The sequence below is a fragment of the Hemiscyllium ocellatum genome, chromosome 10, assembly GCF_020745735.1.
Source record: "Hemiscyllium ocellatum isolate sHemOce1 chromosome 10, sHemOce1.pat.X.cur, whole genome shotgun sequence".
Classification (NCBI taxonomy): domain Eukaryota; kingdom Metazoa; phylum Chordata; class Chondrichthyes; order Orectolobiformes; family Hemiscylliidae; genus Hemiscyllium; species Hemiscyllium ocellatum.
The window spans coordinates 16,819,008-16,832,290 of record NC_083410.1 but is presented as its reverse complement, the minus strand read 5'-3'; the positions used below and the strand labels follow the sequence as shown (position 1 = coordinate 16,832,290).

Here is a 13,283-nt window from a genome sequence, read left to right as displayed (position 1 = left end):
ATAACCTTTTCCAACACTTTACTAACAACTGAAGTAAGGCTCACTGGTCTATAATTACTAGGGTTGTCTGTACTCTTCTTCTTGAACAGGGGAACCACATTTGCTATCCTCCAGTCTTCTGGCACTATTCCTGTAGACAATGACAATTTAAAGATCAATGCCAAAGGCTCGGCAATATCCTCCCTGGCTTCCCAAAGGATCCTAGGATAAATCCCATCCGGCCCAGGGGACTTATCTATTTTCTCACACTGCAGGATTTCTAATACCTCTTCCTTGTGAACCTCAATCACGCCTATTCTAGTAGCCTGTATCTCAGTTATCTCCTCGACAACATTGTCATTTTCTAGAGTGAATACTGTCGAAAAATATTCATTTAGTGCTTCCTCTGACTTCACACACCTTCCCACTACTATCCTTGATTGGCCCTAATCTTACTCTCGTCATTCTTTTATTCCTTAAATACCCATAGGATCAGGGTAAACCCAAAGGCTTTCTATCTGCCAACAACTTCTCATATCTCGTCCTGGCTCTTCTGACCTCTCTCTCTCTTTAGGTTTTTCCTGGCTACCTTGTAACCCTCAAGTGCCCTAACTGAGCCTTCACATCTCATCCTAACATAAGCCGCTGCCTTCCTCTTGACCAGAGATTCCACTTCCTTTGTAAACCATGGCTCCCGTGCTCTATAGCTTCCTCCTTGCCTGCCAGGTACATACTTATCTAGGACACACAGTAGCGTTTCCTTGAATAAGCTCCACATTTCTAATGTTTTGTGAAGGTGTAGCAAATCATTCATAATGTTTTCATGATTTACATTTTTGGTGATGCCTGTCTGGGTGCCAGAAGTTGCTGAGAGCTTCTCAGAATGGTAACAGTGATGCTGACATCGTTTAGAAAGGGCAATGGCCTAGTGGTATTATCGCTGGATTGTTAATCCAGAGATCCAGGAAGTGTTCTGAGAACCTGGGTTTGAATCCTGCCATGGCAGAGGGTGGAATTTGAATTCAGTAAAAATCTGAGATTGAGTGTAATGATGACAAATGCATTGTTGATTGTCAGGAGAAACCATCTGGTTCACTAATGCCTTTTAGGGAAGAAATCTGCCATCCTTACCTGTCCTACATGTGATGTCAGACCTGCAGCAATTTGGTTGATTCTGAACTGCTCTCTAGCCATTAAATGCTGGCCTAGCCAGTTATGCCTTCATCTTGTGAATGAATTTAAAATAAATCAACATGATCATGGATTATTGTACAAACTGAAATATTTTGCTAATATCTCTTTTAAGAAAGGAAACTTATTAACCTTAACTGGTCTAAAGCCTATAGTCTAACTCTCACTTTACTTCTGAAATAGCCTAGCAAACCACATTGTTATATCAAACTGTTTCAAAGAAATAAGATCAAAATAAAACTTGAGTCCTCTGGTTTGACCTAGGCATCAGATTGCGCCAGGACAATGACATACCTAGCCTAGTCCCCAAGGCAAAGTCTTTTGTCACTATCATGTACGAATTTGAGTCAGTGTTGGAAGTGCTGTTCAACAGTCATATCAAATATGATTTTTCCATGCTGACAGTTTAGTTTCATTCTTTCATAGGTTATGGGTTTTCCTGCAAGGCCAAAGTTTGTTCTCCATTTTGAGTTGCCTGTGAAAGCAGCTAAGAGGCAGCCACAGAAAGATGATCGATTTCCTTTCTTAAAGCAACGCACATTAGTGAATCAATTGGCTTTTTAATTAACCACAATTGATTGTTTCATGGCCAGTATTACTCAGACGAGCTTTCGATGCCATTTTTTAAAAAGTAATTTAATTAATTGAATTTAAATTGTACCAGATACCACAGTGGATTTTGAACCAATGTCTATATAACATTTGTCTGAGTTTCTGGTTTATCACCTCAGCAATTTGTCTATTTGACGGTGGCTCAATGGTTAGCACTGCTGCCTCACAGTGCCAGGGTCCCAGGTTCAATTCCAGCCTCGGGTGACTGTCTGTGTGGAGCTTGCACATTCTCCCCATGTCTGCGTGGCTTTTCTCCCACAGTCCAAAGATGTGCGGGTCAGGTGAATTGCCCATAGGATTAGGTGCATTAGTCAGAGGGAAATGGATCTGGGTGGGTCATTCTTCAGAGGGTTGGTGTGGACTTGTTGGGTGTGGGGGGGGGGCCTATTTCCACGCTGTAGGGAATCTATTCTAAAGGGGTTAAATTGGTGATTTGCGTTACTTTAGTTTCAAGCATGCAGGTACAGCAGGTAGTAAGGAAGGCTGATAACATGCTGGCCTTCATAACAAGAGGAATTGAGTATAGAAGCAAAGAGGTGCTTCTGCAGCTGTACCGGGCCCTCGTGATACCACACCTGGAGTACTGTGTACAGTTCTGGTCTCCAAATTTGAGGAAAGACATTCTGGCTATTGAGGGAGTACAGCGTAGGTTCACAAGGTCAATTCCTGGAATGGAGGAATTACTTTACACTGAAAGACTGAAGCAACTGGGCTTGTATACCCTTGAGTTTAGAAGACTGAGAGGGGATCTGATTGAGACATATAAGATTATTAAAGGATTGGACACTCTGGCAGCAGGAAACATGTTTCCGCTGATGGGTGAATGCCGAACCAGAGGACACAGCTTAAAAATACGGGATAGCCCATTTAGGACAGAGATGAGGAGAAACTTCTTCACCCAGAGAGTGGTGGCTGTGTGGAATGCTCTGCCCCAGAGGGCAGTGGAGGCCAAGTCTCTGGATTCATTTAAGAAAGAGTTGGATAGAGCTCTCAAGGATTGTGGAACCAAGGGTAATGGAGATAAGGCAGGAAGCAGATACTGATTAGGAATGATCAGCCATGATCATGTTGAATGGCAGTGCAGGCTCGAAGGGCTGAATGGCCTACTCCTGCACCTATTGTCTATTGTCAATGTTACTATTGTGTTTCTCCCCTCCACCCACACAAAAAAAGACTACCTGGTGACACTTCTATCACCATGCCTGTACTACCTATAGGGCAGACCCACAAGAATTGAGTATGGAAACCAGTGTTCCTAGGAGTTCTCAACATTAAGCCCAGACATTATAAAATCTCCTCACATGAAGTAAAATGCTAGTGAGGAAATCTGCACATACCTCTCTTCCTTGGTGAAACAATACTGCTCCATTTTGAAGATAATTTGGACTGGGGGATCAAACTGTATTCTAGGTGGTAGACTACAGCACCCTGCTGTACATTTACAAGATCCACTAGCACTTGCCAAGGCATTCTTCCAAAAGCATGTCTCAAACCTGTAGCTTTCACCATCCATAGGGTCAGATTTCATCTTCGCTGCTTCAGTAATTCCATCAGCACACTGTAGCATCCAAGAAGGTGGCTTTTTGCTATCTTCATCTCAGGGGTAACTAGAAATGGACTATAAATACTAGTCTTGCTGGTGGCACTTTTATTTTTAAGGAAGGTCCTGCACTGAACATTATTTCTTTCCTCTTGCATCTTCTTTTGATTTAAGATGACAGGAATGTTTTTCCCAGCTGAAACTCGCTGTACTACTGCTGTGTTTGGTATAGAACAGAGACTTTTGCATCTAATTTTGTGTCTCAACCAACTTGATTCCACAAATACTAGTTATGGTGATAGTTTATGATCTTTTGATGGGTGAGCTTTAATGTTAAACTTGATTCAGAACCTAATATCATATTTTTTTCAACTAACGTCCTTTACACTGGTATGCCTTCTGTCATCTGCAGTTGCATTACAAGGTCCAGCTTGATTTCAGTATGGTATGGGGAAATTGCCTCCCTATAACTGTTTTAGTTTAAGGGGTTTTCACTCCTTTAATTATTTCCTTTTTTTTGTATGCCATTGTCTGGAATGATAGTTGTATCCTAGCTGTTAACAGCATTGTTTATCTTTAGGATATATATTTCTTCTGTCCAAGTTATTGAGTCACGTTTGGACAGTATATATGGGTCATGGAATATTAATTTGTTTATGGCTTCTCTGAGGAAAGGATGTTTTGACTTGTACAAGGCATTAAACCCTACTCTGTTTTGATGAAACAACCAATGGTCAAAGTTCAGGAGTACTGCATGCGATTATGGTTGCCCTGCTATAGGAAGGATGTTAAAGTGGAAAGGATGCGATAAATATTTACAAGGATGTTACCAAGACTAGAAGGTTTGATTTGAGGAGAGGCTGGATAGGCTGGTACTCTTTTCTCGAGAGCACAGGAGGCTGAAGGGTAACCTTACAAGAGGTTTATAAAATCATGAGATAAGGTCAATAGCCAATGTCTTTTCCCCTGAGTCTGGGAGTCCAAAATTAGAGGGCATAGGTTTAAGGTGAGAGGGAAAGGACTTGAAAGGGTCCTCTGGGGCAACTTATTCACAGAGGGTGGTGCACGTATGTCACAAACTGCCAGAGAAGTGGTAGAGGAAAGTATAAATTACAACATTTAAAAGACATTTGGACATTTACTTGCATAGGAAAGATTTAGAGGAATATGGACCAAGCACAAGCAAATGGGAGTAATTCTGTTCAGGAAACCTTGTTGGTATGGACAAGTTGGGCTGGAGAATCTGTTTTCATGCTGTATGAATCTGACTCTTGGACTTGTATAGTTCTAGGATTATGTCTTGATGAAACTTGCATCTTATTTTAGCATTTACATGTTAAACTTAAATATTAGTATGATAATCTGAGATCAGTTGAGTATTGTTTCTAGACAACTTACTAAAAATTACGTAGGATAGTGTAATTAGCTCTCTCTAAAATAAATTTGTTTCGATCGTAAATCCAGCTTGCAAATGGTTCACTATTGCATCCTTGGAAAAGAATGAGATTTTTTCGAGTACAGTTCCCATAGAATCTTTTTCTTTGACTAGGATGTTGGATTCTGTGCAGCAACTGAAGACCAATTCACCCTTGAAAGCAGAGCCTACTCCATGTGTGCAAAATAGGGCTAGTCCTTCTAGGTTGACAATCAATCCATTGCAACCATGCACCATCAATACTGGCCACCTTGGAGGCATTTCTAAAGCAGCGGAGCTGAAACTTTTACAGACACCACCTGTGATGAAGGTTTGCAATTAATTTTAATGCACATTTTTTGGATTGAGCATTTTACTTAAGGCTTTGTAAAATTAATTCCTAAGCAAAAGAGCTATACTGTGGTCAATATTATGCCCTCCTGGAAATATACCTTTTGGGGTAGAAAACAAAAGAATCAAGTTTTCAATCACCTGCTCTTGTCAAATCTTTTTCAACTTGGTGTTAGTGTATTGTACTCCGCATAGCCGTGATAAATATCCTTCCTGTTACCCAATGTGTCATTATTTTCAGTAGGAAAAGCACAGTCATTAAACTTGGAGCATGCTTGCAACTTAAATATTGTTTTGTTTTCCTATTTAGAGGGCAAGAGCATTTACATCTTCAGAGGCTACTTTTGCCAATTTTACTCCTCAGTCTATCTTAAGATCCAACCTGCGTCCAACATCCTTGACATCACCATGTCCTTCACCGAGTAGGTCTTCAACTCCTTCATTGCGTGGTAAAGAGACCAAAATTTCTTTCATGAAGGAGAAGCTAACTATTCGGTGGACCAATGGAGTATGTATTTTGCAATTACTCAGCTTTACTAAACAGCGATATAAAGAGAAATGATTTTTGCTAAATGATAGCATCTTGATGATTAGCTGTTTTCTAGATCTTTTGAGTTATAAACTGAATGGTAATACATAATAATCTTTTGATTCTAAGGCAGGATGACTTAGTTCATTATATGTCCCTGTTCATCAGAAGATGTTTTGTCCAGACAAATGTCTGGGAATATTCTGTGCAGTTTTTGACAGGCTTTGACTTCGGTCAGATCATGAGTGCTTATAATTTTTAAAAAGTTTTGAAAAATGCTAGTACGTTCAACGCCTTGTGTGATAAATAAATAAATAACACTTAGATACTGCGAACGAACCTCATTTAGGAGTTGCAGTCTTGGTCTGTTTGTGGTGACTCGGCATGCTGTCTAAAACGTCAAGCTATATCTTAACAAAATACTCTGAAACTCTATAGCATAGCATGTAACAGTGATGAACAGGTCATGAAGTTAAGTGTGCAATCCAGTAAATGATGGGCTGGTATGTTCTCATCTTTAGAGTTCTGTACTTTTCTGGGCTCTTTTAAAATCTTTTAATTATAATTTTGAAGAAAATGAAAAGATGGAGTGTTATTCCTTTTTGCGTGCCTTTTTGGCATGGGTTTTGGTGAAAGAGTGCAGTATGTGCAATGTTTGCAGTGGGAAGAAGAGATGTGTTAGAGCTGATTTTGAGTGCCCTAACACAAGTTATAGACAGAGGATACGGGCAAGCTTTGATTAGCAAAGGAATGAACAGTTCAGATAGAACCATGCTAAGCGAAGTAGACAGATTACAGGAATGATTAATGCATTGACTGTGTTCAATGTCATCTTTCCATTCTGTGCTCCTCTACAACTGTCTTTTGTTTGGGACAACAATGACATTATTTTCACGGTAACTATAAAGTAAGTTTAGTGAGTTTTGAGAAGATTTGTAGCTCAGGTTGAGGTTCTGGAGGAAAGTTTGCTCGCTGATCTAGAGCATTCGTTTTCAGACGTTTCGTCACCATACTCGGTAACATCTTCAGCGAGCCTCTGGATGAAGCACTGCTGATGTTTCCTGCTTTCTATTTATATGTATAGGTTTCTTTGAGTTGATGTTGTTTCTCTATCAACAAACACATCGACTTGGATCCCATTAACCACCCCCTGAAAAAAAACAGGAAATGACATCACCAACCCAAAGAAACCCAAATATATAAATAGAAAGCAGGAAACATCAACAGTGTTTCGTCCAGAGGCTCACTGGAGATGTTATCTAGTATGGTGATGAAATGTCTAAAAATGAACCTTTCACCTCAGTGAGCAAACCTACAAAAGTTTATTGAAAGAAAACTATCCTAGGTAGTTTAGTTGAGATTTGTAGTGAATCAGTCAGATGTGGCTTTGAGTGTGTAAAAGTATAACTTGATAAGAGATGGTTACCTGTATAATTGACCATTTTGTCAATTACACATAAGGTATCTTTTGGGTAGCCTGTAATAGTAATAAGATACAAATGTGGAGAACTAATTTTTTAATCCTTGGTTGTCTCCAACCTCTGAATTCATGAATAATTGATTATTTATTAATCTGTTATGTCAGTTCGCAACCTCTATAAAATATCGTTTGATTCTAGGTTGCAGCTGATGAATTACAGCTACTGCCTTCATCGTCGAAACCGATTCCACGAACACCATCCATTGAATCATGGCCTTCAACTACAGAAAACCAGGCTATGGGTGAACTAACTCCAGATGATGAAGTACTGTCTGAGCAAGTGACGATGGTTGATTTTTCTAGCACTGACATGGATAATGACCAGGTTCAACTCCCCAGAGATGACTTTAACAGTTCAGGAAGAACAGAAGAGTGGTCCATAGAAGAATATGTAGATGCTGCTGAGTCTCTGGATAGAGGAGATACATGTAAGGAAATGGGGAAAGCAGTTTCTGAAGCTGTGTTGTTTGTAAATAATGAAAGAAAAGTCTTAACCGCACCTGCTTGTGTGGAGAGATGTGTCATGGAGGAGCATGCTGCAAGTGACCAAGTTGAAATGCCACAAATGAGAAGCGAGGATGTGCCTGTAAATGAAAATCTGTTTGAGTCAGATATTAACAAAGCTTCTGAGTGTGAAGAAGGTAAGTTTCTTTTTTATTAAGTGTTCTGAAATCCTTCATCTTAGGAATGAAGTAGCTTTACCTTCAGCTGATTTTGTTTGTCAAACAAAACCATTAACCAGATAATATCTTCTGTTAGCTTTGAACATTGATGCCAAGAATGAAAGTACGTCACCAACAGTAGATTCACCACTGCATACAACACAGTTCCTCACCTCAAAAAATGAGGAAACAGTCTTGCTTAACCTTGAATCTGCTAATGAGAGGTAAGTCTGTGTTTAGAATTTGAAAAACATCCAGTAAGTTGGCGTGTAAGTTTTTATGTAAAATGTAGAGCTCCCAGCATTGATCTCCATGTTCCTAATCAGAATTAGGAACAGGTGCAGGCAATTCAGCCTCTCAAATGCACTGTCATTTAATGCACTGTTTTCATCTCTGCCTCAACTCCACTTTCTTGCCTGCTGTTCATCTCCTCCTTAAATTTACTTAGTATCCCAAAATCCACATAATCTGGAGGAGTGAATTCCACAGATTCATGACCCCTTGAGACAAGCAATTTCTCCTCCTCTCGATTTTACCCTAAAACTGTGACTTTTTGTTCTAGATAGCCTACAGGAGGTACCATTCTCTATTTGTCTAATAGACAATCCCCTTTATGATCTTCTGTACCTCAATTAGATCTATTATTCTTCTAATCTCCAACATGTACACGCCTAAACTGATCAATCTCTCTTCATCAAACAAACACTGCCTCACTGGAATTGATATATGAGCAAATTTTGAGGTTCAGTTAGTGAACAGAAAAACAGTTGGAAATAAACTTGGCCTTTTTATGTTAATAGATAGTAACTAGTAGCATATCATAAGGATCTATGCTTGGGCCTCGACTGTATATAATATATTTCACTAACATGGATGAAGTGATCATGCATTATGTAACAAAGGGAAGTGAGAAAATAAGCTGTGAGATTTACAAAAGAATTTGGTGAGATTGAGAGTTGGCAAAAAAATTGTAGGTGAAATATAAAGTGGAGAAGTGTGAATTTATCCCTTTTGATAGGATGTCAAAAGTTGTTTTATTATGATTCATGGCTAGGAAATGATAATGTTCTGAGGAACTCTGGGAGGATCAATATACATGAATCAGAAGCAGATACAAACAAGCAAGCTGTTAGAAAAAAAAGCAGCCTTTATTAGCAAGGGATTTAAGAGAATTTTTTTTACTGTAAGTGTATTGGGCTTTGATTATATCTTGAGTAGTTTCAATGTTACCTAAGAATAGCCTAGAGGGGGTGCAGTGAAGCTTCACTAGGCTAATACCCTGGGACGTGAAATTTCCAATGAGGAGACATCGACGAACACTTCAGAAGAATGAGGTGATCACAATGAAACACAAAATTCTGAAGGGACTTAAGAGTAAATGCTGGAAGATTGCATTCCGGACTGGGGAGAATAAGGAATCAACCAATGTAGGATGGAGATGAGCAGTTTCTTAACTCACAGTTGTTAAACATTTGGATTCTCTGTCCAGATAATTGTGGGTCCTTTGAGTATACTCAGGTTAGTTATTGTAATAGTCTTTGGGTACTAAGGGTTCTCAAGATCATGTAGAAGAATTAGAATTATTTGTCCTGTTACTGAATGATGGGACAGGCTAGAAGAGTTTAATAGATTAATATTTGATTTTAGCAATTTTTGAAAAGATTTATAGCTCTGTTTTAGGTTCTGCATGTAAGTTTGCTCACTGAGCTGGAAAGTTTGTTTTCAGACATTTCATCACCACACTAGGTAACAGCAGTGACCCTCTGGTGAAGTGCTGATGATGATATGTCCGCTTTCTATTTGTGTGTTTAGGTTTCTTAGGGTGGACGATATTATTTCTGGTTCTTTTTCTCAGAGGACAGTAGATGGAGTCCAAATCGATGTGTTTGTTGAGAGTTCTGGTTGGAATGCCATGCTTCAAGGAATTCTCGTGCGTGTCTCTGGCTTGTCCGAGGATGAATGTATTGTCCCAGTCAAAGTGGTGTGCTCCTTCATATGTATGTAAGGATACTAGTGATAGTGAGTCATGTCTTTGTGGCTAGTTGATGTTCATGTGTCCTGGTGGCTAGTTTTCTGCCTGTTTGTCTGATGTGTTTGTTACAGTCCTTGCATGGTATTTTGTAAATGACATTTGTTTTGCTTGTTGTTTGAATAGGATCTTTAAAGTTCATTAACCGTTGTTTAAGTATGTTGGTAGATTTGTGGGCTACCATAATGCCAAGAGGTCTTGAGTAGTCTGGAAGTCATTTCAGGTATGTCTTTGATGTAGGGGGAGAGTGGCTAGGGTTTCTGGGTGCATTGTGTCTGTTTGTTTGGGTTTATTGCTGAGAAATTGGCAGATTGTGTTTATTGGGTACTCATTCGTCTTGAATACGCTGTATAGGTATTTCTCTTCTCTTCATAGTTCCTTGCTGCTGCAGTTGCCTCGTTGAAATAATATCCTAATGCAACTTCATTTGTGGACATGAAGATGTTGCTCATTGATTGTTTGCTCTGTGACATCTAAGAATAGCAGTTTGTTGTTGTTCTCTTTATTTTTGTGAATTTTATGCCAGTGAGGATATAGTTGATGGTGTTGTAGGTTTCCTTTAATTTGTTTAATTTGGTGATGACAAAGTTGTCATCCATGTTGCGGACTCTTAAGTTTTTAGGTTGAATGGATGGGAGAACTGTTTGTTCGGGTCTCTGCATTACTGCTTCTGCTAGGAATCCTGATATTGGTGATCCTGTTGGCATCATGGTAGCCACAAACCTATCAACACACTTAAACGGCAGCTAATGAACTTGAAAAACCTTATACAAACAACAAGCAAAACGAATGTCATCTACAAAATACCTTGCAAGGAATGTAGCAAACACTACATTGGACAGACAGGTAGAAAACTAGCCACCAGGATACATGAACACCAACTAGCCACAAAAAGACATGTACCCCTTTCACTAGTATCCTCACAAACGGATGAGGAAGGACACCACTTTGACTGAGACAACGCATCCATCCTAGGACAAGCCAAACACAAACAAGCTCGAGAATTCCTTGAAGCGTGACATTCCAACTGGAAGTCTATCAATAAACACATTTGATTTGGACCTTATCTACTGTCCTGAGAAAAAGAACCGGAAACTATATCGCCCACCTAAACACAAATAGAAAGCAGAACATACCACCAGCGTTTCACCAGAGGCTCACTGATTATGTTACCTAGTATGGTGAAGAAATATCTGAAACCAAACTTCCAGCTCAGCGAGCAAACTTACATCCAGAACTGTTTGGTTTGCTTCTCCACGATTTGTGCATATCTTTATTCCAATTCTGAAATAGAGATGCCTAATTGACTAATGATATGACCTCATGACGCAGTGCCTCCCTGAAGTGCTTCTAGCTCAAGTGAGTTTGTAATGCTTGACTTAGTGTTTGTCTCTTTTTTATCTTCGTTTTCCCTCCCACCCACCCGCAATATTCAGTCATGAGATTCTGAGAGACATAGAATATGAACTCAGCTTCAGTGAATAAAATAAAACTCATGCGTGTAAGAATCTCTCATTTTTAAAAAGGCGATACTCCTAATTTGCCATCTAGGAAAAGAACAATATAAAATCCACTCATTTGATATTAGCTAACTGTCTTGTTCTGTAAGTTCTTAACAGACAGTTAATCTGGGAAGTGAACCTCCTCATTGAAATATTAAAGGATGTGCTTCTCATGCTGGAAAGAGTTCTATGTTGAATCATCAGTAAAGGCAGAAAGAAAATTCCATTCCCAGATTCCTCTTAAAATGTTAACATTCTAGTTAAGGTCTGTTGCCTGTAAATGTCTCTGGGCTGTAATCCAGAAATATAATATAATCTATTATACCTGTAGTTTCCAGCATTAACTCTGTTAATGGCACTGTTCAAACATGAAGGAGTGACTTTGATAGCCTTTTAAAAATTCTGAACAGGTTAAAAAGGAAAGATCTAACTACGATCCTTTTTGTTTTTGGATGAGCCCAGAGCTAGGGTCCATGAATAAACCATTGTCACCAATGCATCCCAATGGGAATTATAGAAAAACATCTTTACCCAGAGTGGTTAGAACACAGACTATTGGAGATTTGAAGGAAATGATGAGATGAATTTAAGGAAAGCCAGATAAGTACATCGGGAAGTATTGAAGGGTCTGCTCTTGATGGATAAAATAAGGTGCAAGGAGGCTTATGAAGAGCATAAAATAATGGCTTTGGCAGATTGGGCCAAATGATCTGATTCTGTGTTTGCTTTTATGTTGTTTTACCAGTAGTGAAGGCACACTTCCAGAAATGACGGAGGAACAGCAACTGACTCATATGCCACAGGAAAAAGAAGGGTTGTGCCAGAGTGAGGTCCACTCAGTTCACACAGAGACTGAATGTATGTAATTTATTTTATTTTTCTATGTAAAATTACAATCTCTAGTTTAAGAAAAAAATCTAGCTTACTGTAGCAGGTGAGCCTTTCTTTCGAATTTTTCTCAATGCAGCACCTGCTGGTTTATGTACCAAGAAACAGTTGAAAACAACTGGAGTGTAGTGTCATTTGCTCTGAAATCCAAGTCAGTTTAACAACCACCTGAGCAAAGATGACTGTTCACTTAATAAAGAGAATGGCCAGATTTTGCTGTTTTTGAACTTGTGTCGAATTGGTATTGTGCAGTTTCATATGTGTAAATTCTACACAAATCTTTTGTGGTAAGATCATGGTTTATCTTACCACAAAAGAGAGGCTCGTAATCATCACATCTGCTTCACTTCCTCAAAGCTGTTTAGCTACATTTAATTCTGAAATTCACTAATTATGTAGTTGACAAATATGTTAGGTTTTCTATAGCCACCTATTTTATTGTTTCTTGTATTATGTTGTATTCATATTACACAAAAGAAGGCAAAAAATAACTTTTTGGTCTTTAAGGACCTGTGTGGAGGGGTGGCAAGTAATTGTTTAGAGGCATGAAATAAAACATATATGCCACTACTTTGTTCAGATACTGTGAGGGAATTTAAAGCAGAATCTGTTTTGTTTTAAGAGGACAGGAACAGACCAGGTGATCCAAAATGCCTGTTCCAGCAATTCAAAACTAACTCCATCTGTCTCCCTTCAACTATTTATTTACTGTTCTCTGGAAAAAAATGTAACACTATCAGCCTTGGCCACTTGTTAATGTCAAATAGCCCAGTAATCTTCTAAATAAAAATAAAGGGGAAGCAATGGTCTTGTGACATCATTGGTGGACTGATAATCCAGAGACTCGGATAATGTTTGTCAGTCTTGCGTCTGTGGTCAGCAAAGTATTGGAAAGAATTCTGAGGGATAGATTTATGACTATTTGGCAAAGCATAGCGTGATTAAAGGCAGTCAGCATGGCTTTGAAAGAGGCAGGTCATGCCTCTCTAATCTTATTGAGTCCTTTGAGGACAAGACAGGTCGATGAAGGTCAAGTGGTGGACATGGACTTCAGCAAGGCATTTTTTTTTTAGATTAGATTACTTACAGTATGGAAACACGCCCTT

At 39.1% G+C, this 13,283-nt stretch overlaps 1 protein-coding gene across 6 annotated transcripts in view; it reads left to right on the top strand.

Moving 5' to 3' along the window:
* The window catches only part of ahctf1 (AT hook containing transcription factor 1), a 101,987-nt gene that overhangs the window by 64,825 nt on the left and 23,879 nt on the right, over positions 1-13,283 (top strand). For 5 of the 6 annotated variants that reach the window (XM_060831291.1, XM_060831293.1, XM_060831288.1 and 2 more), the window contains 5 exons: positions 4,872-5,067; positions 5,398-5,595; positions 7,236-7,737; positions 7,856-7,982; positions 12,035-12,147. In XM_060831291.1, the coding sequence (XP_060687274.1) occupies positions 4,872-5,067; positions 5,398-5,595; positions 7,236-7,737; positions 7,856-7,982; positions 12,035-12,147 (1,136 nt within the window). The remainder of the gene's footprint in view (positions 1-4,871; positions 5,068-5,397; positions 5,596-7,235; positions 7,738-7,855; positions 7,983-12,034; positions 12,148-13,283) is intronic. The other variant, XM_060831292.1, reaches the window with a different exon arrangement.